The sequence below is a fragment of the Mixophyes fleayi genome, chromosome 1 (assembly GCF_038048845.1).
Source record: "Mixophyes fleayi isolate aMixFle1 chromosome 1, aMixFle1.hap1, whole genome shotgun sequence".
Lineage (NCBI taxonomy): Eukaryota > Metazoa > Chordata > Amphibia > Anura > Limnodynastidae > Mixophyes > Mixophyes fleayi.
In genome coordinates this window covers 370,215,305-370,240,463 of record NC_134402.1, presented here as the reverse complement: position 1 = coordinate 370,240,463, position 25,159 = coordinate 370,215,305, and the positions used below count along the sequence as shown (strand labels likewise).

At 40.4% G+C, this 25,159-nt stretch overlaps 1 protein-coding gene across 2 annotated transcripts in view; it reads left to right on the top strand.

Moving 5' to 3' along the window:
* Positions 1 to 25,159, top strand: part of MEGF10 (multiple EGF like domains 10) — a 97,985-nt gene that overhangs the window by 9,668 nt on the left and 63,158 nt on the right. For both annotated transcript variants that reach the window (XM_075178861.1, XM_075178871.1), the window contains exon 2: positions 22,698 to 22,831. In XM_075178861.1, coding sequence (XP_075034962.1) covers positions 22,719 to 22,831 — 113 coding nt within the window. In that variant the 5' untranslated portion in view covers positions 22,698 to 22,718. The remainder of the gene's footprint in view (positions 1 to 22,697; positions 22,832 to 25,159) is intronic.

Here is a 25,159-nt window from a genome sequence, read left to right as displayed (position 1 = left end):
TGTAAAATCCATAAAAACCCAAAGTTCACTAAAATTAGCAAAAAAAGGAAATTAAAATCATCTGAGGAGAAACGTAAACTTGCCAATATGCCATTTGCGACACGGAGTGGCAAGGAAGGGCTTAGGCCCTGGCCCGTGTTCAGGTCTAGTGGTTTGTGCCGCCCACTTGTGTCGCTTAGCTTAGACATCCAGCTTCCTCGGTGCAACCTTTTGGCCTAAAAACAATATTGTGAGGTGTTCAGAATAGACTGGAAATGAGTAGAAATGAATGTTATTGAGGTTAATAATAGCGTAGGAGTGAAAAAAAAACAAAAAAAATGGATTTTAGCACTTTTTATGCTTTTTTAAAAAAAAATCAGAACCCAAAACCCTAAATCAGAACCAATACCTTGAGTTGGGTGTTTTGGCAAAACAAATCAGAACCCAAAACCTCAAGCTAATCCATACATGCCAACTCTCCCGGAAAGCCCGGGAGACTCCCGAAATTCGGGTCAGTCTCCCGGGCTCCCGGGCAAGCTGACATTTCTCCCGCACCCCAATCTCACACCGAAAATCGCGTCATTTGACGCGATTCTCGGTGAATCACGCCATTTTGGAGGGCGGGACGAGGCCAACGCGTCATTTTGGCCCCGCCCCCGCGACGCAAATTACGGTTTCGCGGGGTGGGGGGCAAAATGACGTGATTGGCCTCGTCCCGCCCCCTCCTGCCCTCCAGTCACGCCCCCTCATACCCCCTCTTGGTAAGTATGAGCTAATCAGGACCCAAAGCCCGAAAAGTGGCCGGTGCACACCCCTAGTTACAGCATACAAAGGTTGTGACAAAACATTCAGGGATGTAGGGAAAATAAAGCAGAACTTTGCTGAGCTGTAATCTGTGTGTAGCTGAGGTGATAAAGACAAGTCTGATCACACTATATACAGCCATAAAATAACAAAAAAGCTTATATAACATAAACATAAACAAACAGCTGGAGAGTCCTGCAGTCACGTTCCTTCTTTTTGCTTCAAGGAGAACACAGTTCTTGATGAAATATATGGTCCTTTTAAGACTACAGCAGCTAACAATACTAACCATGCTTAAGAAAATTGTGAACACTCAATGATTCCTAAATGCATTTCCAGCAATCTCATCATTGGGCAACAATTCATGTGACAGATGTACAAAAGAAATATCATTAATGACTGACTGACCATTATGCCTTTTTAGGCCTATAGTTTACACAAACTTGATATCACCAAACATGTTACTGTGTTAGATGGTTTTATAGGTCAAAGCAGAATGCCTGTCTGACGTAGCTTTTGTTGCTTTTTTCCCCTTTGTGGTGAGCTGCACTTAATTATCCAATAGTAGACTGCAGCCTACGGCACAGGGCTTTTTGGTGGTGGTGAAAAATTGTGACAGGGAGTATAAAGTATAAACTGAGATTCATTTTAAAATCTAAGAGAATAGCTGTTCTCCAAAGTAAAAAGAAAACATGAAAGAAAAATGTAGTAACGTTTTAATCTTGGCGTATTCCTGAAGACAAAGACTCATCCTTGGGTGGGTGGATAAGAGAGCAGGACATACAAGGATGGCGACAGGCACAAGAGAGGACAGCACCACTTCCCTCTGCATCTTCATGTTCAGTAGCGTTCTTCAATACCTCCGTTCTGTTATGCAGTTCTTAATTTAAAGAAAACAAATAAGTGACAAAGTTTCATGACTGAGAATAGCGTACCTGCTATCATTGGCACAACTCGAAGGAAGATGCAGAATCTAATGTGCCCCTGGTATTCACCAGGGACCCCCGCAAGGAGGTTTGGACTCAGCTGCAGGAAACACGCAGGTCACGGTCCTTCCACGAGTCAGATAGCGAAGCACAAGAAGAATTGTCAGACAGGCCGGTTCGGTAATGGTGCAGGCAAGGTAGGTGCACAAGGAGAATCCGAAGGGATGGTGAGTCAAGCCGGGTCGGTAGCATTCTGGCAGCGCGGTACAAAGGGAGATCCACAGGGGTAGTCAAAGGCAATCCGGGTCACAAGGGTCACAGGCAGACAGGCAAAGATCAGGAGGCAGGCAATCCGGGTCACAGGCAGACAGGCAAAGATCAGGAGGCAGGCAATAATTCAGGAGACAGGCAGCAACAGGGACACTGAGGGAAAACGCTGGAGACAGGAAATAGACCTGCAACTCTGGCGCTGGTGATGGGGCCAGGAGGGGTTAAAATACTACTGGTGGCCAATGAGATTCCAGCGCCGCCGCGCTGTCATATATTAGCGCCGTAGCGCTTATTAGGAATAGCGTCCCGTTGCCTAGCAACGGGACCGCCTAGACACAGTAGCTATCGGCCGAGCGGGGGTGGAAGTGACGCTTCTGATTGCTAGGCAACCAGACGCGCTATCCATGGAAGGACAGGCGACCGCCGAGCGTCGCCTGACACAAAGATTACTGTGACCCGGTTAAAAAAATAAATATTGGTGTGTTTGTGTTTGTGAAATAATTAAAAAAATAAGAAACCAAAGGAAAAGTTAGCTATTTATTTAACTTATTCCTGAAAATATAATTCAGGGAGCAAAATTGCTCCCTTGCATATTTTTGCTCTTGGTTGAAGTCTTTTCTATGTACATTCGTTTTGACCCAGTTGGGCTACACATATATCAACATGCAGGAATATTTGATTTATCATATACAATAAATATTGTATTATTCTCTTGTTGATAATAATAAGAAAACCCTTCTTTAACAGCAAAAATATCCACATTTTCACTTTAATATACTATACCGTATTTCCCCATGTATAAGACGCACCTTTTTCCCAAAAATGTTGGGTCTAAAACCTGGGTGCATCTTATACAGGGGCAGCGAGGGGGAGCGGGGCATCGTTACAGTGGCAGCAGGGGGGGATCCAGCAGGTGGGGGACAGGCAGAGAGTGGCAGTGGGGATCCAGCAGGCGGGGGACAGGCAGAGTGGCAGCGGGGATCCAGCAGGTGGGGGACAGGCAGAGAGTGGCAGCGGGGATCCAGCAGGTGGGGGACAGGCAGAGAGTGGCAGTGGGGATCCAGCAGGCGGGGGACAGGCAGAGTGGCAGCGGGGGATCTAGGAGGAGGGGGACAGGCAGAGAGTGGCAGCGGGGATCCAGCAGGCGGGGGACAGGCAGAGTGGCAGCAGGGGGGGATCCAGCAGGTGGGGGACAGGCAGAGAGTGGCAGCGGGGATCCAGCAGGCGGGGGACAGGCAGAGAGTGGCAACGGGGATCCAGCAGGCGGGGGACAGGCAGAGAGAGGCAGCGGGGATCCAGCAGGTGGGGGACAGGCAGAGAGTGGCAGTGGGGATCCAGCAGGCGGGGGACAGGCAGAGTGGCAGTGGGGATCCAGCAGGCGGGGGACAGGCAGAGAGTGGCAGCGGGGATCCAGCAGGCGGGGGACAGGCAGAGTGGCAGTGGGGATCCAGCAGGCGGGGGACAGGCAGAGTGGCAGCGGGGGATCTAGGAGGAGGGGGACAGGCAGAGAGTGGCAGCGGGGATCCAGCAGGCGGGGGACAGGCAGAGAGAGGCAGCGGGGATCCAGCAGGTGGGGGACAGGCAGAGAGTGGCAGTGGGGATCCAGCAGGCGGGGGACAGGCAGAGTGGCAGTGGGGATCCAGCAGGCGGGGGACAGGCAGAGTGGCAGCAGGGGATCTAGGAGGAGGGGGACAGAGGCACAATGGCAGCAAGGGGGGGGGGAGTAACTGCAGGGAGAGTGTGCTGCATGGTTGCTCTGATTACAATCAGAGTAGCCGGCCATTACACTCTCCCTGCCTTTTTTGACAGCTACCGTAATATATTTTTTTTCAAATTTCGGGGTCAAAATTAAGGTGCGTCTTATACATGGGAGCGCCTTATACATTGGGAAATACAGTATATAAATTATCTGTAATATAGTCAGAGCTGCTGAGAGGGAGAGTAGGCAAGTAAGGTCTAGCTCTGCCAGCAGTCTCTCACTAGTAACACCTGCGAGTTGCTGGCGCACTACAAGTAGCAGCAAGCCCAGCTGGTATATGTTCTTCTTAGCTGTTCTCCAAAGGCTGGGAAGTAGGAGTGCACATTGAAGTGTGCTGGGAAAGCCATCTAGGAACACTAGGCAGTTTGTGGTGAACAACAACCTATCAATACATGCTGTTTACTAAATCTTATTTTGGCTGTTGGCCTAAGAGAAGCGTCAGGTGTAGACTGGTAGGTGTGAGTGAGTATCTCCTGGACACCGAACAAGGGGAGTGCCAGGTATATGATTCTCCAGGATTTACTATTTGAGAAGAAGGGGGTTATTGAACATATGCTTATCATTGCTTTTGTTATTATTCTACTGCACAGCAGTGACATAAAAACAGAAACAAATATGAAAACAACATTTTTTGGACACACAAAGCACTGTTTGGGAAGGCATGTAAAGCTATATAACTGGTGTTAGTTGTTTGGTATATCTGGGTTTTCAGTTCACACCTTGCTATTATGACATCTTTCAACACTTTTTTAAATAATTAAAGATACTTTTTTTGTCATCTGCATCCTTGCGTTATTTTCCCACCATTCACCATGCTTATTATTTCCACGCATTCCACCAGGTCCTGGTATTTGCTGACGTGTGAGACATAAAGTACTAGGCTTAATTGCTGATGCATCACAGATGGAGCTCAGGCCTTTGTATATGGCTAAAGTGTTCTGTAATACACAGCTGATTATGTCAGAAGAATAACAATTTTAGCTTCATTCGAGTAAAATGAGACGCTTCTGCTTTCTGCATGCAAAGGTCTCCGTTTCTTAAAAGCAGCTTGTCATTGAGTATTGCCGAACCGTGGAAGTAGACAGTTCTCCTTTACTCATGTCATGATGCAAATGATTCTTGGGGCATCTCCACAGGAGAGGAATTTCAGGCCATTGACAGCAAATATTGTTGGAGTGGATTTTGATTATCCATATAATTATATTATAATTATATTATATAATTATATTATATATATTATATAATTATATTCTAGTGCCTGCTCCAACTCTTTTGTGTAAAACTATTTGCAATGATTTTTTTCATATCTAGAAAACCATCTAGATGTTTTCCATTATAATATGACATTTTATGGATATTTATTGTTTCTGAATACAATAAGGCTTATTTTCGAAAGAGAAAATATGCATTTCTGCAGTTCAAATGTTCTTTTGTGATGCTATGGCCTGCTCTTGTGCAAATGCGCCAGTTTACTGCAAAGTGCGTGAATTTGCGGGACACAGTGGCAATGTCTCTGAGATGGGAGGAGTTTCACAGATTAGGTGAATAATAGGTGCTCCAAAATGACCCCTTCTACAAAATCCTCTGCTTCCAAACTTCAACCTTCATTTGTTATTTGCTAGAGTTGTATAATATCTCAAATCCAGTAACTTACAGGATCCCTAACAGCATGAATTTACTGAGGGGAGATCATGTCAGACAAATCTTATTGACTTTTTTGACTGGGTAACTAAAGTAATAAATCAAAGTGGGACCATAGACGTAGCTTATCTAGACTTTAGTAAGGCTTTTGACACTGTCCCACATAGCAGACTATTAAATAAACTCGAAAGCTTGGGATTGGAATCTAAGATGCTTGAATGGATAAGATCTTGGTTTCAGGATAGAAAACAGAGAGTTATAGTAAATAAAGAGCATAGAGGTTACCAGTGGAGTACCCCAAGGATCTGTACTTGGACCACTGCTTTTTAATATCCTAATTGGTGACATTGCAAATGGTATTGAGGGGAAAGTATGCCCTTCTGCAGATGACACAAAGATATGCAACAGGGTACACACACCAGGAGTGGTAAAACAAATGATTGATGATCTAGGTAAACTGAAGGAATGGTCAAGAGAGTGGCAACTACAGTTTAATGCAAAAAATGCAAGATCATGCACTCGGGTCTCAAAAAACCAAAGGCTAAATATAGTATTAATGACACTTTACTTGAGACTACTGAGGACGGAGTAAAGGGATCTAGGAGTCACTAATTCAGGTGACTTAAAGACAAGTAAGCAATGTAACAAAGTAATGAGGAAGGCAAGTCAGATACTTGGTTACATAGGGAGAGGAATCAGTAGCAAAAAGAAAGAAGTAATAATGCCACTGTATAGGTCATTGGTACGGCCTCATCTAGAATACTGTGTTCAGTTCTGGAGGCCATATCTCCAGAAAGATATAAATACATTAGTGACTGTATTAGTGACTGTACAAAGAAGGACAACTAAAATGGTGCAGGGCCTAGAGCACAAAACTTACCCAGAAAGACTAAAATATCTTAATATGTATAGTTTGGAGCAGAGAAGGGAAAGGGGGGACATGATAGAAACTTTCAGATATATCAAGGGTTTTAACAAGGTACAGGAGGGAAACATTCTTCAAAGGAAGAGAAATATTAGAACACAGGGACATGCACTGAAACTGGAGGGAAGTAGGTATAGAGGAAATTTGTGCATAAGCTGTATAGCCTCCCAGATGGTTAAGGTTAATATAGGAGAACAATTTAAACATCCTTGGCATATACATAATGATATCCTTACAAAGAATAAATGATCAAATAGAGTTTGAGGTTACCATAGGTTAAGAAATGGGCAGACTAGATGGGCCAAGTGGTTCTTATCTGCTGTCAAATTCTGAATATTCTGCTCAAAAATGTTCAAACTTATAGTGATCGGAATATTTAATAGTCTCAGGAAACACAGAAAAAGGTGAGGATAATATTTATATAGGAAAATACAATGTCTGTCTTTAGAAGGTTTTCCTTGTAAATGTTATATTCCATTTACTGTGGTTATAAAAAATATTCACCCCCTTTTTTGCGTCTTGACAATAAAATGGATTTATTCACAAATTCTGATTACTTCAAGACCTTTGTAATTTCATATAAAAAAAGCCTAAAACTTTTTCTTTATTATAAATAAAATATAGACAATAATTGATTACTTAAGTACATAACATAAGCAGTCATCCCTTTTGCTAAAAATACCCCTAAATAAACCAGGAGGCCTTTGGCAACTCTGATAGGGTTATAGTCTTCTATGATAGAGAAATTATCCATGGGACAACAATAGTCTTTATGGTAGAATGGAAAGAAGACAGCCAATGATGAAGAAAATTCATGTGAAATTATACTTAGAGTTGTCCAGAAAGTATGTGGGAGATCCTTCTACCAAGGGGAGAAAGACTATATAGTCTTTTGGGACAAATATTTTTGGCCTCATTACAAGGCCCAACACTGCACATCATTCCAGAACAATCATGAAACATGGTGGCGGGAGCATGATAGTATAGGAATTCTTCAAGTGGGATGACTACTTATATCATGCATTTTCGTCTTTTATATTGCCTCTTATTTATTGGTAATTAATTAAGAAAAACTTTAGAGCTGTTGTTTTTTTTTATTTGATACTATACAGTATTTTGTATTTTACCAGAATAATCTATTTTCATTTCACGATGTTTGTTTTATTTACACCCTTGGTTATGAGCTAGTTCACAAGAGCACAAAACCACAAGAATTCAAGCATAGACTCAACTGTATGAATACTAATAAAACATCAATATATTTTTTATGATTTTCACAGTATAATTAGCAATATTTTGTGGTTAATTAATATTTTCAAGCCCTAGTCACTAGTACAGTGTACTTTGTTTTTATGGTCAATCTCAAACAGTATCATATTTTGTATAGTTGCAGAAATAATGACACATTAGTGGCAGCATGGTGGCTCAGTGGTTAGTATTCCTGCCTGGCATCATAGGTTCTTTGCCGACTATGGCCCTGTCTGTGTGTATGTTCTACCCTTGTTCGCGTGGGTTTCCTCCAGATACTCCGGTATCCTTCTATACAGTCCCAAAAATATACTGGTAAGTTAATTGGCTTTTGACAAAGAGGACTCTATGGTGTGTGGTAGGGAATTAACACTTTAAGCTCCAATGGGGCAGGGACTAGTGTGAATGATTGTGCAGGAGAGCAGCTGATCACGCCCAAAATGGCTGCCTTACCCTCTGCAACAATGTAAGGTGCTCAGTCCTATTGGGAGAAAGCACTATATAATTGTTATTTTTTAATCTTTTTGTTTATACTTTGTTGACACGTTAAGCAGCACTGTACAATGAGGGAAGCATGACACAAATTACATACAATAACATGAACAGAAAGTAAATATGGCCCTTATAATCTGAGAGGTGTGGTAAACACATGACAGAGAAGGTAGTGGGATAAAAACTGGTGGGGAAAGTTCGGGTGGCTATTGTTAGCAGTCACTGACAAATGGCACATCTGAAGCTACAGGTGGTACAGCTCAGCTGAAACGAGGAAAGACAGCAGAGGCATGAAACATGACCCAGTCACTGCCTCTAGCGATCTCACTTGTCCCCCACTATCCATCACAAGCATCCTTCCCCTGCTGGTTTTGGGGAGGCTTTTGACTTGAGGTTGCAGATGCACTTTAGTGGTTATCTGTCAATTTGTAGTATCTGTGCACAGCCTGGTGTTTTACTTTAGTGTCATGCTCGCTGCTGGAAATGGAGCAAGGACAGTTGTCCCTCATGTTCAGTGGCAGCTGCTGCCATCAAGGAGGCCACGGAGATCACCAAAGGAGGCATAGAGATGGCAGCAGCAATGACAGTAAAACTCACTGGGTCCAGGAGCTGAACTGAGTTGGACTCCAATAGATCCTTCAAAAAGCCTTGTCCTTGGCGTGATGACACTCCTTGGCATGTCTCCAATCATTTCCTGCTACATTTTAGATGTTTTATATTTGTGGGAAGATGGTTATGTGGGAGGTAGGGCACAACATTGATCTGTAGTGCAGCCATCTCCAACTGCTCCCCTATTATTTAGTCCATATTTGATTATGGGTCTTCAACATAAGCCCTATCATACAGATAAGTACTAGGCATGATTGAACAATATGACATTGTTCACGTGATCAAACCACACAGGACAAATACAGTACAAATTGAAGGATTGGGTGTAAATCTTAAATAGCTTTATAACTTTTTCAAATTTAGCATAAAACACTGTTTAATGGAACGCTTAAGAATATTTATAGCTTTTCCCTTGATCAGAAATATATACAGATTGCTGATTTTCCTAGACACACCCGCTGGCTGTTCAGGCACATAATAAACATGCAATGCGTCATTTGACAGTTTCATGGAGTAATCATCATTCTCCCACCACTATGGAGCACAACTGAGTCTGGCACACACATCGAGTGGAGCATATTACAAACATGCCGAGAGACTCCTTAACATCTTTCCACAAAGTTTGGGTTCCCTGAGCCTCTTTCCATAATTAACTTTTGCTTAATTTGCAACCTAGCCTTTTGTTTACTATTACCCATGCTCTAGTCCATAAAACCCACCAGCTAAACCCCCTCTTTCGTACTTTCACCCGCGTGAAAATATTTCCCACTCCCACCTCACCTTACTCCCTTCCCTCACATTTTTCTCTATAATGAAAAATCAGCATAGTTCGTTCACACCTTAGTTTGCAGTCTCTGGTTTCCGCTTTAATTATCGAAGTTTGATTGTGTCATCGTTTTCTCTTTATTAAGTTATTTTTCTTGTAAGGGCACTATTTATATTACTTTATTATATTGTTATGTCTTAACTGCTATTAATAAACAATAAAAAATATGAGTATTTATCGATTCCTAGAGATATAAAAATGTTTGTACATGTGATTGTAAAATCACGACAGAGGGTAATTCAAATAGCAAGTGTCGTTTAAAATACTCTATGCAAAATATCTAATGAGCACTGGTGTACAATAGGCCTTTGCTACTGGTTTAATCCACACCACATGCAGATGACCTACGGAAACCCTTTCGGAAAACAGAAAGTTTGTTGTGCACATAAAGAACAGTTGCTAGAACCCAGCAGGGGCAGCTGTTGTACGGCTTGTTAGGAAATAAAGAGAAATCTGATCATTTAATCTTTTCTGTTTTCTCAGACATAGATGGCAAATGGCAACTGTTTTAGTCTGCTGTGATATACATATTTAAGTAGATTTTCCAACATTTAAGTAAACATTTCAGAGTGTAGTTAATATGACCCTTCTATTGACAGAGAACAAATGTAACATAGTCAAATATGGACAGGGCAGTTTGCTTTATATGTGGTCTTCCACATAAATTAAATGGTCTACTATACAAACATTATGCTAGCAGTAGCTTGTATTACTATCAATCAAGAATGTAGAACAGAAATTGGTAATAGACAGTCCTAGGTCCACATACGGCCCTCTGAGCCGTCGCCTGCGGCCCACAGCTCCTTCCTGCTATATTGCTTGTTTGTTTTAGCTTGTAATACTTGTTTAAAATGCCAGCTGATTAATTATTTTATATAGGTATACCTTTATATATTTTAGAGCACCTATCACTGATGCAGAATGCAGCAACTTTGACAAAACCACTATTCAGGAGTAAAGGCAACAGTTAAAGGCCATGGCTTTAATGTTATGAATCATCCTTCTTAAAGTCGTTGTCCACCACATGATCCTTACTGTTACCGGATTGTAGCTGTGCACTGCAAGCCACTGGTATTAAATAGAGTTACCAGTGTTGGCTGGGAAAACTTTGTGGTAAATTCAATCTTCAGCAATCATGTATATAGTAGATGAGGATTCTGATTGGTCTGGAGCTGAATTCAATCCAAGTAAGAGCTGCATTTAATACAAACCATTCTCCCTGGCTTCTTGAATAGATTAGTTGAAGGTCAGTTGGTTCCGCTAGCACTAACACTCTGTTCTCTCTTCTGGCTGTTATTGAATTCTGGTTCGGATGAATAGCATACATTTGCTTCTCTGATGCTGCGGTTTGACAGAGGCATAGTTAGTACGATCCACAGATTGGCCCACTAAATGCAGCAAGAACTGCACGGCAGTGTTCTAAGTTGTTCATACATACAATAAATTGCAGATCCCTGATCTCTGGTAGATATACAATGCAGAGCCCATTGTTTGGTTGCTTTACAGAGAACCAGTGGCTGCAGTTTGACGTTGTTGCATGGCCAAAGAGAGTCATACTTCGGAATAGAGGAAGCCGTCTAGTGGGTATTCCGCGCTCTGATTGCTGGATGGCTGGCACTATCCTCCAGATAATTTTTGGAACTGGATCTCTGAACAGGTGGAACCCTGCTGGGAAACAGCCCTAGGTGTCTTTAAATAGCAGAAGTTGTTCTGTGTAATGTATTGGAGACAAGTATCTGCAAACAATTGCAAATAAGAATTGGTTAACACAGTGATTTTTGTAACAACTACAGACTGCAAAGGATTTCTGCTTCTGATTACATACTGATTACAGGTCACTGCAATATTTATTTTTTTCATAAGTAAATTCCAACTCTGTATTTCTACCTGTTAGTCTGAAAGTTACTTAACGAGCAGGCTGATAGCGGTCATCTTCCGGCCACATTGTCCCTGGTAATGAACCAAATCTAATCTGATTGGATTCTAATTAGGTATTGAGCTTGTTTTGGGGCAAGACACATTCTAATATTATGACAATTGCTCAATGGCAATATTGTATTGTGTGGCCACCTTAACACATGGAACAGACATATGTAGATCATTGTATCTCTCAGCATATCTTCAGCACTCATTCTTATCAAAATTCTATTGTATCAATAAGTAAGGAGAAACCTTGTTTTTAAGCAGGTTTTATATTCACCTTATTATTCACAAGCTATTCAGTATATTAACATTAATATGTCTGCTACCTGCCATATAATTTATTCAGCTAAAGTGTCATATGGATTTTTATTGCTATCAATATAACTTTAAAACCTGTATGTTTGTGATGAGGAGCATAGACACATTGGGATAGCATTTTTTTTCCCTTTGCTTCAAAGTTTCTTAGAAAACTTCCATTGTTTTTGTTTGTTATTTTATATTAAGTGCATCCTTGTTGACACACAATGGTGGCAGACATTTTCTGAATATGAATTATTTCTTTATTAGGAATAACTAACATCACTAAGGCATCCCTCCTAACATATCAGTAGAGGACAGGGGGTGTGGCCATGTCACGATGGTGGGTTAGTCACGCCCCCAGAGCACTGCCTAGTAATGTAAAGCACTAGGCTGCCTATTCGAAATCTCACTTTTCCTCCAGCGTCACATCCCGTGGGACAAACATGTCCTGGCTAGGACAGGGGGACAGAACCTTAAAATTGAGAATGTCCTCCTGAAATCAGGACAGTTGGGAGGTACGCTGGGGCACAGCGTCATTGGTTTCAAATAAATGGAGAGATTGCATTCTCGTTCAAAATGGCTGCCTCCTGTGTGTGTTGGTGGTGGGTGCACGTTAACCACTAAGTGAATAGCAATAGCTGTAGTAACTCTTGTAAAATCAAAGCACCTTTCACATCAATTTTGTGGCCAGACTCAGTATTCATTTTGTGTACATTTATTCTTGAAGGCACCTTGCTTGCACACCTGTGTTTTCTTTGAGAGTCGTATTAATGTTTGGAATGTGATTCCTAAGTGGAACCAGCCTGCATACACCTTTGTAAGACACCCTGCTATAAATAAAGAGACAGGTGAACCAAGGAAAAAACACTTTTCATTTGAAGTGGCTCTGGTTGTATTAGCTGTGATGTGTCACTCTTCAAAGATGCCGGCAATCTTTGAATGGTCTTTAGATTTTCATTGGCTTAGAACAACCCTCTATATATAATAAACCACCTGTGAGTTAGGTTTTTAAGAGATCGTTTGAAAGGAGATCAATAGACACAAAACAAACACCAGAAACTCTGCACCACCTAGCTTTAGTTTAAGTTAAAATATAGACTCATATCTATTGAACACGACACAGGCATGTTTATTAATATCTGGCAATAACTTATGTAATGCAATACACATACACACACATATATATAAATATATAAATATATATTTATATATGTATATATATATATATATATATATATATATATGTGTATACTGTATTTCTATTTTTACACACACACACATATCTGGAATATCCCAATGTCCCGTACATTGTAATCTGCAAAAAAATTAATTTGTTTAATTTAATAAGGACATGATCCAAAGTTTATACAGGTAAACCCCCATTTCACACCCCGTGACATCTTTGTCACAGTCCATTCATTGCAGTTCAGTGGGCACATTTCCCTAATTTTACATCTTTTCCTAAATTTTCCTTCACAATATGTTCCCAGATACAGTATTTTGAACTGTTAAAGGGCCATGCAGTTGCTTTCTTCTGGTCATGTATGTATAGTACTTTCAGTCATGCTTTAGTAATTTCAAAGTTAAAATAAATACTATATATACAGTATATGTACAGCATTCCATAGGCCTGGTTAACTGATAAAGACTGTCACCTCTGTGCTCTGGATGCATCTATATGTTATTTTTAAAGTTGTACATATCATAAATTTGTGCCTAAACTTACACAGGCACCTTTCTGTGGCCAACTTACAAAACACATGTGATTTGACTAATCTCACCAACGAGAACCATTATACTAAAATAAAATTGCATCCTTTTGTGCGTTTCTTTGGATTTTATGTCACAAAACTGGCATTGCAGTTAGTGATCAACCTATTTGAAAAAATGCAGCTTGATATGCGGGGTTTTCTTTCATAAATTGTGCGGTTTCAAAACTGCACAAAATTTGTGGTTTGGGAAAAGACACACCTGTGTTTTATTATGTTCACAATTTTTATTGCATTTCTGTGACAAGTTGTGTTTCTTTTATTCAGATCTCCACTTGTTCAGAGTACTCAATAAAGAGTGTCTCTTGTGTTTGATGTTGGTTAGATTTGTATACCACAATGCCCAGGTGTTCCAGACCTTAGATCTTAGGCTTGATGTTTAAAACAGTGCAATCAATTAACTGTTTAAAGTTTTACAACATGTACATTTTTTTAGTTTTAATTCACAATGCAGAGTCCTTCCAAGATACCACTTTTCAACTTTTTTTTTTCATTATAAACCCTATTTTAATTCACAATCTCTCTCTCTGGCAACATTATATTGTAAGTTGTGTGCACATACCTTAAACAGCTCCGCCATTTGTAAAGCGCTACAGAATAGACTGACACTATATAAATAAATAATAATAGTAATACATTAACACAAAAATATTTTTATGTAGCTTCTTCATAGATGAACCTACAATGTCTGATACATAAGCCACAGAATGGAATGGTTACACGTCACACGTTACATTGTAGCTAGGGTATATTACAACATTCCGGGCAGTATTTCTTGGGGCAGGGGAACTGTAGACCCTTGTAATACTTCCCTAAATGCCAGTGCATGTAAGAACAGTGAGTTTCCTGCCATCAGTGTCGGGTGCCAGTGAATAGGTAGCAGAATCCCTTCAAAAATTTTCCAGACATTTGGGGTGCTGTGATTGAAAATTGAGATAACCCCCCAAAAGCCATGGTGAGGAACCAATTACTGCTTATAAAGAAGTAATATCAGGAACTTTAGAAGTGATTTATAAAGGGCAAAGAGATGTACAGTGTAGAGCCTAAATCCCGCTTAAGTACACTAGTGGCGTCAGTCACTGTGCCAACATTTATACTCTGCTCTTGCTTGGGCATGTAGAGATGGTATTGTTGTAAGTGTACATTTAAAGTGGATGATTATGGTGAGTGGTAGGATATACCAGGTAGGCACATTGTCTGCACCAAAGACACGAAAACCAAAAGCACAAAATCAAAATTGCAGCTTCACATTTACATTAAAAAAAAGGGAAGTTGACTGGGCAAACATGGAGGAATGTACACAAGTAATTCTAGCCTTTTGGTTTTGATTCTAAGGGGTTTATTTATCAAAGGGAGAAAAGCCCTAAATCCTATTTGCCGGATTTAGCGCCTCTCCTTATTTAACAAATACTGTTCGGTGAAGACTATCGCCATGGGCCTCCGGTGAAGGTTTGCGATGCTTTGCAAGCGCCTCCGCTACCCTCCTACCAGTATTGTCACCTCAGAGTGATGATAGCAGACTCAATAGACATGAAAAAAATTATTACTGAAATAAATATTTTTTTTCTTTGGTAAAACTATTATTATGTAGTTTTCTATTTTTTTATTTTTTAAAAACGATTTGATTTTGATTGTCCAGATCTACTGTGCATGTGGGAATTGGCAATGCCTGGTCACACGTGCACCGTGGAAACCTTCACTGGCTGGTGTACTGGTAAAAGTCCTCTCACTGCTGCCAGCTATTTATTAGTAAATGGGGCAATAAGCAGTAATAGAAAATCCTCCATATTGCCCAATATCGATAAATAGGCTCCAAAGCGTAAAATCCTTCAACCCCCCTCAACCCCTTTCTCATCCCCCCTCCCCAACACACACAGCACCACAACAAAACAAGCACAATGTAAAATAACGCAGACACTGACAGTATTCTCATATTGAATATTCCCGCAGGGTTTCCTTATTGAGAATATCACCGTTGCCCAATTGATTGTACCTGCGTTGTCTTCACTGATTGTACCAGCACTACCTTTGATTGGCTGTCCTCATATACCTTCAGCAGGGCTGTAGCAGTGTAGTTCATTTTGTATTTTAAACCAAGTTGTGCATCAAGGTATGAAAGTAAGACATAATATGCAGGATCTTAACTTGTATGTTCAGTTAACATAAGGTGCTTATCAACAGGCCAATCCTTGACGTCTGCTTATCAACAGGCCAGTCCATGAGGTGTGATGTCAACAGGCCAGTCCTTGATGTGTGATATCAACAAGCCAGTCCTTGACGTGTGATGTCAACCATACCATATCCTCACTCATTTGCAGCTGCCTTGTCAGGAGGTTCTTAACATTTAGCTGTTGTAAAGGCCTTGAAGGAGGGAGCAGCCCACGTGTGCAGTTCTAACTCTTGTTTTTAACATTATGACATTGATGTTTCCCAAAAACCGCATCAGGTGGACGGCATTTCAGATGGTCTGTCACCAGATCTAAAAGTTCAGGAACTACTGTTCTATTGTCAATACCTGAGACTGCTAGTGAAACTCAGGTGTGACAGTTCTGAATGCCTCCTATTCTCAGGAACTCTGTATCCCCCTTTATGTTGACCAGCAAAAAATAAGTAACCTAGATGGCTTTCCCCACACTATCATCATCTTAATCATCATCATCATCATTTATTTATATAGCGCCAACATATTCTGCAGCACTTTAAAATTGGGGACAAACACAGTAATCTAATGAACAAACTGGGTAAAACAGACAAAGAGGTGAGAAGGCCCTGCTCTCAAGCTTACAATCTATAGGACAATGGGAGCTTGATACATGAGGTTAAATCTACATTTTGCATTTCGGCCCAGCCAGACTGCAAAGGTAAAAGTGACTCATAAGCTAAATGATCCTGTCACACAACAATGTCAGGGGGTAGTTGTCATATTAACTGACTTATAAGCATTGCAAAATCTTAAAACTGAAGACTACTAGAAGATTCTGTCATGTTAAAACCAACTACTACACAGTCTATGATATTTCACTTTGTTTTGTAACTCCATGTTCAACAACATGTGCTCTGAAACATCTGAGACTTAAATGTGCTGGAATTATTGGAATCGGGTTTAAATTCAATCAAATTTGGCTGGTTTGAGGGCCTCGAACTTATTCATGGTACTATCATGATCTTGGGGCAAGATCGATTTGATTCTGAATTTGCGGTTTGAAGTTCCAGTTTAAAGTTGAAGCCTGTCGCTTAATGTTAAATAAATCATAAAATGTTGCCTTGGCTAATGGCTGTATTTTATATTAGTTTAATTTTTACATTACTGTGTTTGCCGTTCAAGTTTGCTCTTTGTTGGAAAAATCATTAAAAATCCTATACAATGCAGCTATTTAAGCTTTAACATAGTCAAACCTGTTTTCCTTGCTTGATTTTAGCTCAAACTTTAATGTAAAGTTTGAGAGTTTATCATAAATGTTTAAGCTTTAGAGATGGTTTGATGCTGGGGCTTCTCTGTGTGTAGCGGACCTTCATTATACAAAAAATTCTGAAAGTAAATCTTGGTGTAACTAATAAATTGCAAAGTTGGGAAAGCCTGACTAGTCACTGTGGATTGCTTAATTGCATTTCTGCTGTAACAAAGAAAACTTTGGAAAAATGAGATCCTCTGAAAGTAACTGAATTTCTCTTGACACGTACTGTACTTTTTTTGGCAGTGTGTAGACAGGGCAGCTTGTTTGTACAGTGCAGAGGCTCTGCTGGGAAAAGCTGCAAGTAGGCTCTGGTAAGAGAGTGTGGGTGTGAATTTTTAGCAATACTATAAAACTGATGCTTTCCCCTTCTGCCAAAATCCAGGCACATACACTCAGACAGGCCATAGATATAATTACTTCATTTATCTTATATATCAAGAGTTATTAAGTCATAACTAGCACCAATAAACCTGTTACTGTAAGAGCAGATGTCCCATCAGTCAAGGTTTCATTGTGTCCCACAGAAGGTCTTTTGTTAGGTTTGACTGTGACATACACTCAAATCAATCACTGCTAAGTGCTAATGAGCAGTTGCTCATTTTAAATAGGTGGTGATCCCAGCAAGTTCTTTTTAATAGCTTTGTGATATTTAGATTTGACACCTCTATTCAGTGGTGGAATAGTGCATCATTGGGCCCCATACAAAAATTTATATAGGGGCCCAAAAATGCAGCTATATCCTACTGGACCACCTCTCTGTTGTCAAAAGAGCATAGTGGCTCCCTCTTCTGTGCATGCCTGGTCCAGCTCATGTGACCACTGTGCATACCTAGTCTAGCTCATGTGATCACTGTGCATGCCTAGTCTAGCTCATGTGACCACTGTGCATGCCTGGTCCAGCTCATGTAACCACTGTGCATGCCTGGTCCAGCTCATGTAACCACTGTGCATGCCTGGTCCAGCTCATGTAACCACTGTGCATGCCTGGTCCAGCTCATGTGACCACTGTGCATGCCTGGTCCAGCTCATGTGACCACTGTGCATGCCTAGTCTAGCTCATGTGACCACTGTGCATGCCTGGTCTAGCTCATGTAACCACTGTGCATGCCTGGTCCAGCTCATGTAACCACTGTGCATGCCTGGTCCAGCTCATGTAACCACTGTGCATGCCTGGTCCAGCTCATGTGACCACTGTGCATGCCTGGTCCAGCTCATGTGACCACTGTGCATGCCTGGTCCAGCTCATGTGACCACTGTGCATGCCTGGTCCAGCTCATGTGACCACTGTGCATGCCTGGTCCAGCTCATGTGACCACTGTGCATACCTAGTCTAGCTCATGTGATCACTGTGCATTCCTGGTCCAGCTCATGTGACCACTGTGCATGCCTGGTCCAGCTCATGTGACCGCTGTGCATGCCTGGTCCAGCTCATGTGACCACTGTGCATGCCTGGTCCAGCTCATGTGACCGCTGTGCATGCCTGGTCCAGCTCATGTGACCACTGTGCATGCCTGGTCCAGCTCATGTGACCGCTGTGCATGCCTGGTCCAGCTCATGTGACCACTGTGCATACCTAGTCTAGCTCATGTGATCACTGTGCATTCCTGGTCCAGCTCATGTGACCACTGTGCATGCCTGGTCCAGCTCATGTGACCACTGTGCATGCCTGGTCCAGCTCATGTGACCACTGTGCATGCCTGGTCCAGCTCATGTGACCACTGTGCATGCCTGGTCCAGCTCATGTGACCGCTGTGCATGCCTGGTCCAGCTCATGTGACCACTGTGCATGCCTGGTCCAGCTCATGTGACCACTGTGCATGCCTGATCCAGCTCATGTGACCGCTGTGCATGCCTGGTCCAGCTCATGTGACCACTGTGCATGCCTGGTCCAGCTCATGTGACCACTGTGCATGCCTGGTCCAGCTCATGTGACCGCTGTCCATGCCTGGTCCAGCTCATGTGACCGCTGTGCATGCCTGGTCCAGCTCATGTGACCACTGTGCATGCCTGGTCCAGCTCATGTGACCGCTGTGCATGCCTGGTCCAGTTCATGTGACCGCTGTGCATGCCTGGTCCAGCTCATGTGACCACTGTGCATGTGCCAGCTCGGAAAAGGTCATCGTCATCATTTATTTATTTATATAGCGCCACTAAAGGTCTATGCGCTGCTTTATTATGCTATAAACTGTCCTGAACTGTCAGTGGCTATTACATAATATTCTTTCCATGATATCACAAACTGGGATAAAAAAAAGTAGCTGGGAGCTTACCAAATATTTAAATAGCTTAACATCCCAGCAGTGCAATACAGTCTTCTGTTTCCTCCAAGCCATTTCTTAATGTAGTTATTATAAGGAGTACTCTATGGCATCCGTTTAGTAGAAATAACGGTAAGTAAGTAAAATGTAACTTGTTTATTTTATAATTTTGTATTCCCATAAACTTCAAGTTGCTGCAAACCTTGCACCAGGGCCCCTGTTATAGTTACGCCAATACAGTGGCAGACTCCTGACACGAATGTTTGGCATTGCATTCCTAGGCTAGATGTTATTATAGACATAACTATTATCCATCTTGTTATGCTGTACAGATAATCTGTAGTAAGAAAATGTGAAATTCAGTGCATATGCTGAACAGCGTAACTGAAAGGTTAGTTATACTAAGCAATAAAATGTATACTCTTAGGCAGTGCTTTTTTTTTAAGAAAAAGGTCCTGGAACTCACATCACACAGTCAATCACTGTACACACACCCACACACGTCAGTTGTGTAACGAAACATAACGGTCACCGGCCGCAGTAAGGACTCAGCGCACGACCAATCACAAGCTGAGCAGCCCACAAGCCAAGCAGTGCCATCACAACCAGCGCGGACAAAGTACGCATGCATCGGTCTCGACACACAAGCAGCCCGCATGCATCGTTTTAATGATTGTGCTGCCGACCTGCTATGCTCGACAGGGCGATTCAAGTCCACGTGGACCAAACATCAAATGTTCAAAAGTTACTTTTAAAACTTGGAAAATCCGTTGAAAAAAGGTGCTGGAACTCAGTTCCAGTGAGTTCTATGACAAAAAAAAGCACTGCTCTTAGGTGTTTTGAATGAACTTCTTCTTCTTATTATTTCTTATTAATGTGGTGCCCCAAACAGTGATAATTGTGCTTTTTCTTGTCTCCCATGTACTCTATTTGTTTGATGACATTGCTCAATTTAACACAGTGGTAATCTCTAACCTTGATGTGTGTGATTTGAAAATAAAGAAATTAAAAGAGACATCTGATCACCTCATCCGTGGACACTGATTTTTCTTATATAGCTCAGAGCACACAAATTACTAGTGAATGAGGTGATGTAGGACTAAGGAGTCAGCAAGACATTTATAGGAGCAGCTTGAGTCAGGAAACGGGTGCATCCACAGAAATTGCCTTCAAGAGGTCATTTTAATGAAATTTGGCTATTGGAATTTATCAAGGCCTGGATTAAATCTAGATGTTTGATCCTATCTTGTTTAAATTATTGTGTATTTAATGGTGTTTGAATCCATTTAACAGATAAGATTATGTTGTCCCAATTGTTTTACTGGTATGTACAATATCCTACCAAAAATTTAGTTTACTAGTTTGTGACTTTTGCACAGGACAATTTGCTTTCGTGGTAAATAATTCCCTGCCTTTTTCTGTCCCCCAAAGCCAACGGCCTCCCTTGGTTTCTCTCATTACATTCCTGGCCATTTATTAGTAAAACATATTCGAAGAAATAAAGTCTTTCAGGAGACCTTGTGACCTCTAATTGTCTTTGCCTGGATTCACAAAACTGAAGCTAAAGATTTGAGACACTCTACCACTCTGATGGAAGTACAACCTGCATTATGATGCACTACATTGATAACTTTCAATAGAAAAGTAAATGTTATGAGAGAGGTGGTTGTCAGTATCTTCTGCCTATTTCACACAGTAAGTTACACATTTTCCTGGGTGTTGACATTCCAAGATTGGATGATCAAACAAATCAGCACTACTTTATAATAAACAGATGTTTTTGTTATAAAACTTTAGCTATTGCTCTGAACAGGCTGAAAACAAATCCTATAATGTTTCTAATTTGAGTTGTTTGTAGTATAATGGCAACATGCAGCACAGTGATCTGTAATTTAGACTTAGTGGTAAACATAATAACAGACAACACAGTTCAGTGTGTTGTTTCAACTTCATGTCACTGTAACTATGTCAGTGTCACTATTGTTTCTGGATTGGTAGTTTTATGTAATCCCAGTAAGAAATAAAAATGCCTACTGCACATATTTCTGCTTTGAAGAGGTATTTGTTTTTCTGTTATCAGTGTTACATGCCTTAAAATAGCACCTCTGAAAGTATTATCATCATCATCAACAATTATTTATATAGCACCAGCAAATTCCGTAGGGCTTTACAATTGGGGACAAACACAATAATATACAATAGTGGGTAATACAGACAAAGAGGTAAGAAGGCCCTGATCGCAAGCTTACAATCTAAGGCACAATGGGAGTTTGATAGGTGAGGTTAAGTCTACATATTGCATTTTGGTTTAGCCAGATTACAAAGGTAAAAGTGATTTGTATGCTATATGATCTAGTCACACAGCAGTGTTGGTCAGGGGGTCAGAGGGTGGTTGTCTTGTGGGAATTGTGCAAAGGGTGGTAATAGGGTAACCTAGGGAGGGTAAAAGGGTGGTTGAGGAATATTATAAACTTGTCTGAAGATGTGGGTTGTCAGAGAAAGCTTGAAGGTTTGTAAACCAGAGAAAATTATTATTGTGCGAAGGAGGGAATTCCATAGAGTGAGTGCAGCTCGAAAATGACTGGTCCTTCCTGTTTTAGTGATGTTTTTGTATGTTTTTTTGTGTGAATAGGTTGTAAATATTCTATGTAGACTATACATAAGTATGGCTGAGTACACACTACAGTGTTTCAGCCAATGATGGGGTCACTCAAACGATAAACGACCGTTCAGCCCAGTGTCGCGTTAGGATCGTTCGGCCCAGTATCACATTAGTGGGCACGCTGCAATGATTATTGTTCCAAAGCACATTGTATCTTTTAATTTTATTTTTAAACCGGACTAAAAATTGACGTTCAATTATGGAACAATGTCGTTCCAGTTCTGCAGTGTGTATGCACTCATGACAGGCAATGTCCATAGATCACTATGGAGTGTGCAGAGTCACAATCTTTACAGCTGATGGTTACGACAGTTGAAGAGCACAGATCAGATCTGGTGTTTTAGTGTGTACACATGAATCGGCATGCTGATCGGGACTTCTTTTTTTTTTTATTAATCTTTGGTAAAATTGTTAAGGATATCTTACTGCTTGTTTTGTGGTCACAGGTTACTCTGTCCTTCCTGCATTGCGTACTTGCTGCATACATTGTTTTATAAAGACAATATATATATATATATATATATATATATATATATATATATATATATATATATATAGTTTGCAATTCTTCGCATAAACTTAACATTATTTAGGGGTACTAGTCTGTGTCATATACCAACTAAATTACACTAAATGAGTTCATAGCCGAAAACAGTTAAAAACTATTATGTTGCAGCCATATGTGTATTTTCATACCTTCTTATTGTTACCAAATGGAGAAGTGTAACCATTTGTAGGTGAGAGCAAATACCATTATGTAGTTAATACATGACATAACATATTTAAGGTTTAAAACACTATAGTATTATTAACATTTTTGTCTAATTATTATTATCTTATTATTTTTTCAGCAGGTGGTTTAATGCAAGAAGATGCTTTCACTAGCACATTGCTATGGACTCGTTGCATTCGTTTTCTACCAATGGCTTGGTGTGTCATTGTCACTGAATCTTGAGGATCCAAATGTGTGCAGTCACTGGGAAAGGTGAGTGTGTGTGTGATGTATGTGCTGTTGTATGTCCACAGGGATATCTGTTAGTTTGGTTTAAACCCTTTTAGACTCTTATGTCACAGGCATTAAAGACCTTCTTTAATTAACTAATAATGTTATTATGAAAAGTCCAATTTTATTCAGTTGTGGTGATGTTTCTTGGTGCAGTTTTGTTGATGGCCCTGTATGTTAGTAGAAGTATTTTATATTGGATTCTGTGAAAAGCAGACAACCAATGTAGAGACCGACGAGAGGAGCAGCAGTAGACCAATGATTTGCAGAGAAATTAATCTAGCCGCTGCGTGCAAAATAGATTTTAGGGGTTTGGGTCTGATTTTGGGAAGACCAGTAATTATAGTATTGCAGTAGTAAATGCGGAAGATGATGAGTGCATGAATTACCGTAATGCTTTTGCATTGTCTTGTGTGAGATGTGCATATTTGGGAAATGTTTTTAGATGTATATAACATGATTTAGATATAGAGTTGATGTGGAGAAAGAACAAAGGATAGTTCTGAGTCAAGGATCACACCTAGGCAGTGAGCTTGTAGGATGGGATTTATTGTTTTCTTGTCAACGTTAATAGAATTGTCAGGTGAGTAACTTATGTTGGCGGGTGGGATTATTATTACTTTTGTTTTTGAACGATTGAGTTTGAGTTGGCGAGAGCACATCCAAGATGAAATGACAGAAAAACGGTCAGTAGCGCTAGACAACACAGATGGTGAGATATCAGGAAAGGATAGATAGATTATCTATCATCCGCAAAGAGATGATACTGAAATCCAAAGGAGCTGATTAGTTTTCTATAGAGAAAAGCAGAGGACTGAAGAAGTTATCGAATGTGAAAGTTGGTGAATTTTACTGCTATCTGGGGTTACCACCTGCGATAGCAATTGAATGAGCTATCGTCAAAGAAAATAGGGGTTTCCCCCTTTGAGATAGATGCCTGAAAAACTGTGTAAGAATTGTTATAGAGATGTGTGCTGTGAACAGCCATGAAGCTGATGTGCTATTAGGACATCTGAATCAGAAAGGAAAAGTATATTTTTTCATCTAACAGCACAAGTTATATATAAATATATTAAAGTAACCAGTAACCCCCGGGACTGGGCAAACTAGCTTTAATACTGAGAGTGTGGAAGTAATACGAAATATTTAATATTTATATAGCACAAATATATTTTGCAGCATTTGACAATTTAATGTTTATTTTGTCAAAGTTAGTGTCAAAAGATGTAGTCAGACGTGACAAATGTTGTAGAGGCGACTACATATTTTGGTGCTAAGCTGTCAAATTGTGAACCTTTGGAGCCTAAAGAACTGAACAAATAATAGCATTTCTTCCAATGCAGTTTGGGTATGAGGATTGAGCCCCCTTTGTAATGAAAATAGTCAGTGATGTAGATATCACAAGTTCAAAAAGTAGAGATTAGCAATCCTATTGAAAAAAGATGCAACAACTAATAGTACTTGTGATATTAATTCTTAAGATTTAAAAATAAAAAATAAAATCATCATATATGTGCTACTTTTTTTTTATAACTTAATGTTAATTTTTCTTGTTGCACCAGGAGTTCTGAAGCACCAATATATATAAATACACTTGAAGTGTAAAGAAAATGTTAATTTATTAGGAGCTCTTCCTCTTGACTATCCATCTGTTTTGCTATGTCCCATGGGCTGCTTTCCGTGAAAATGTCAGTAAACAAAAGCATGTGCGAGAAGAAGGGTCACACTGGAGATGCCAGTTCCCATACTTTCATTCTACTCTCTGCCCTTATCCATTGCTCGGAGTCATCTTTCTCTCTCGATAACTCACAAGTACATAATAATCTTACGTGAAAGCTCTGGACACAGCAAAACAGTGAGGCATAAACTTTTTTCAAATACTGTAAAACATTTGACACCAAAACCACAGGGAAGTCAAAATCGTTGACATTGTGTTTTTACTTGCCCTGTGCAGACACACTTTGGTGAGGATTTGAAACATTAAACTTTTTTTTGGGGGGGGGGGGGGGGAGGGGGGGGGGTTGTTTTGCTTTAACACTGATTTCAACATAAAAGTTGCATTATATAGTCCAGTATAGTAAAATTCAAACCCAATAGAATGCAAACTCTTATGTTAAATTCCAACAAAAATATACAAATGGCCCTGTATTAATAGGATATATATTATTTTACTTTGTATTTTTTCTATTAAAGCAGCAATCCCATGAAAACAAATTGTATGTTTTTTTAAAAAACATAAATAATTGTGGCAGACTGTGTTGGTATTTACCATTTTCACTTGTATTTTTTGCTTCAGGATGCTAGTAATTA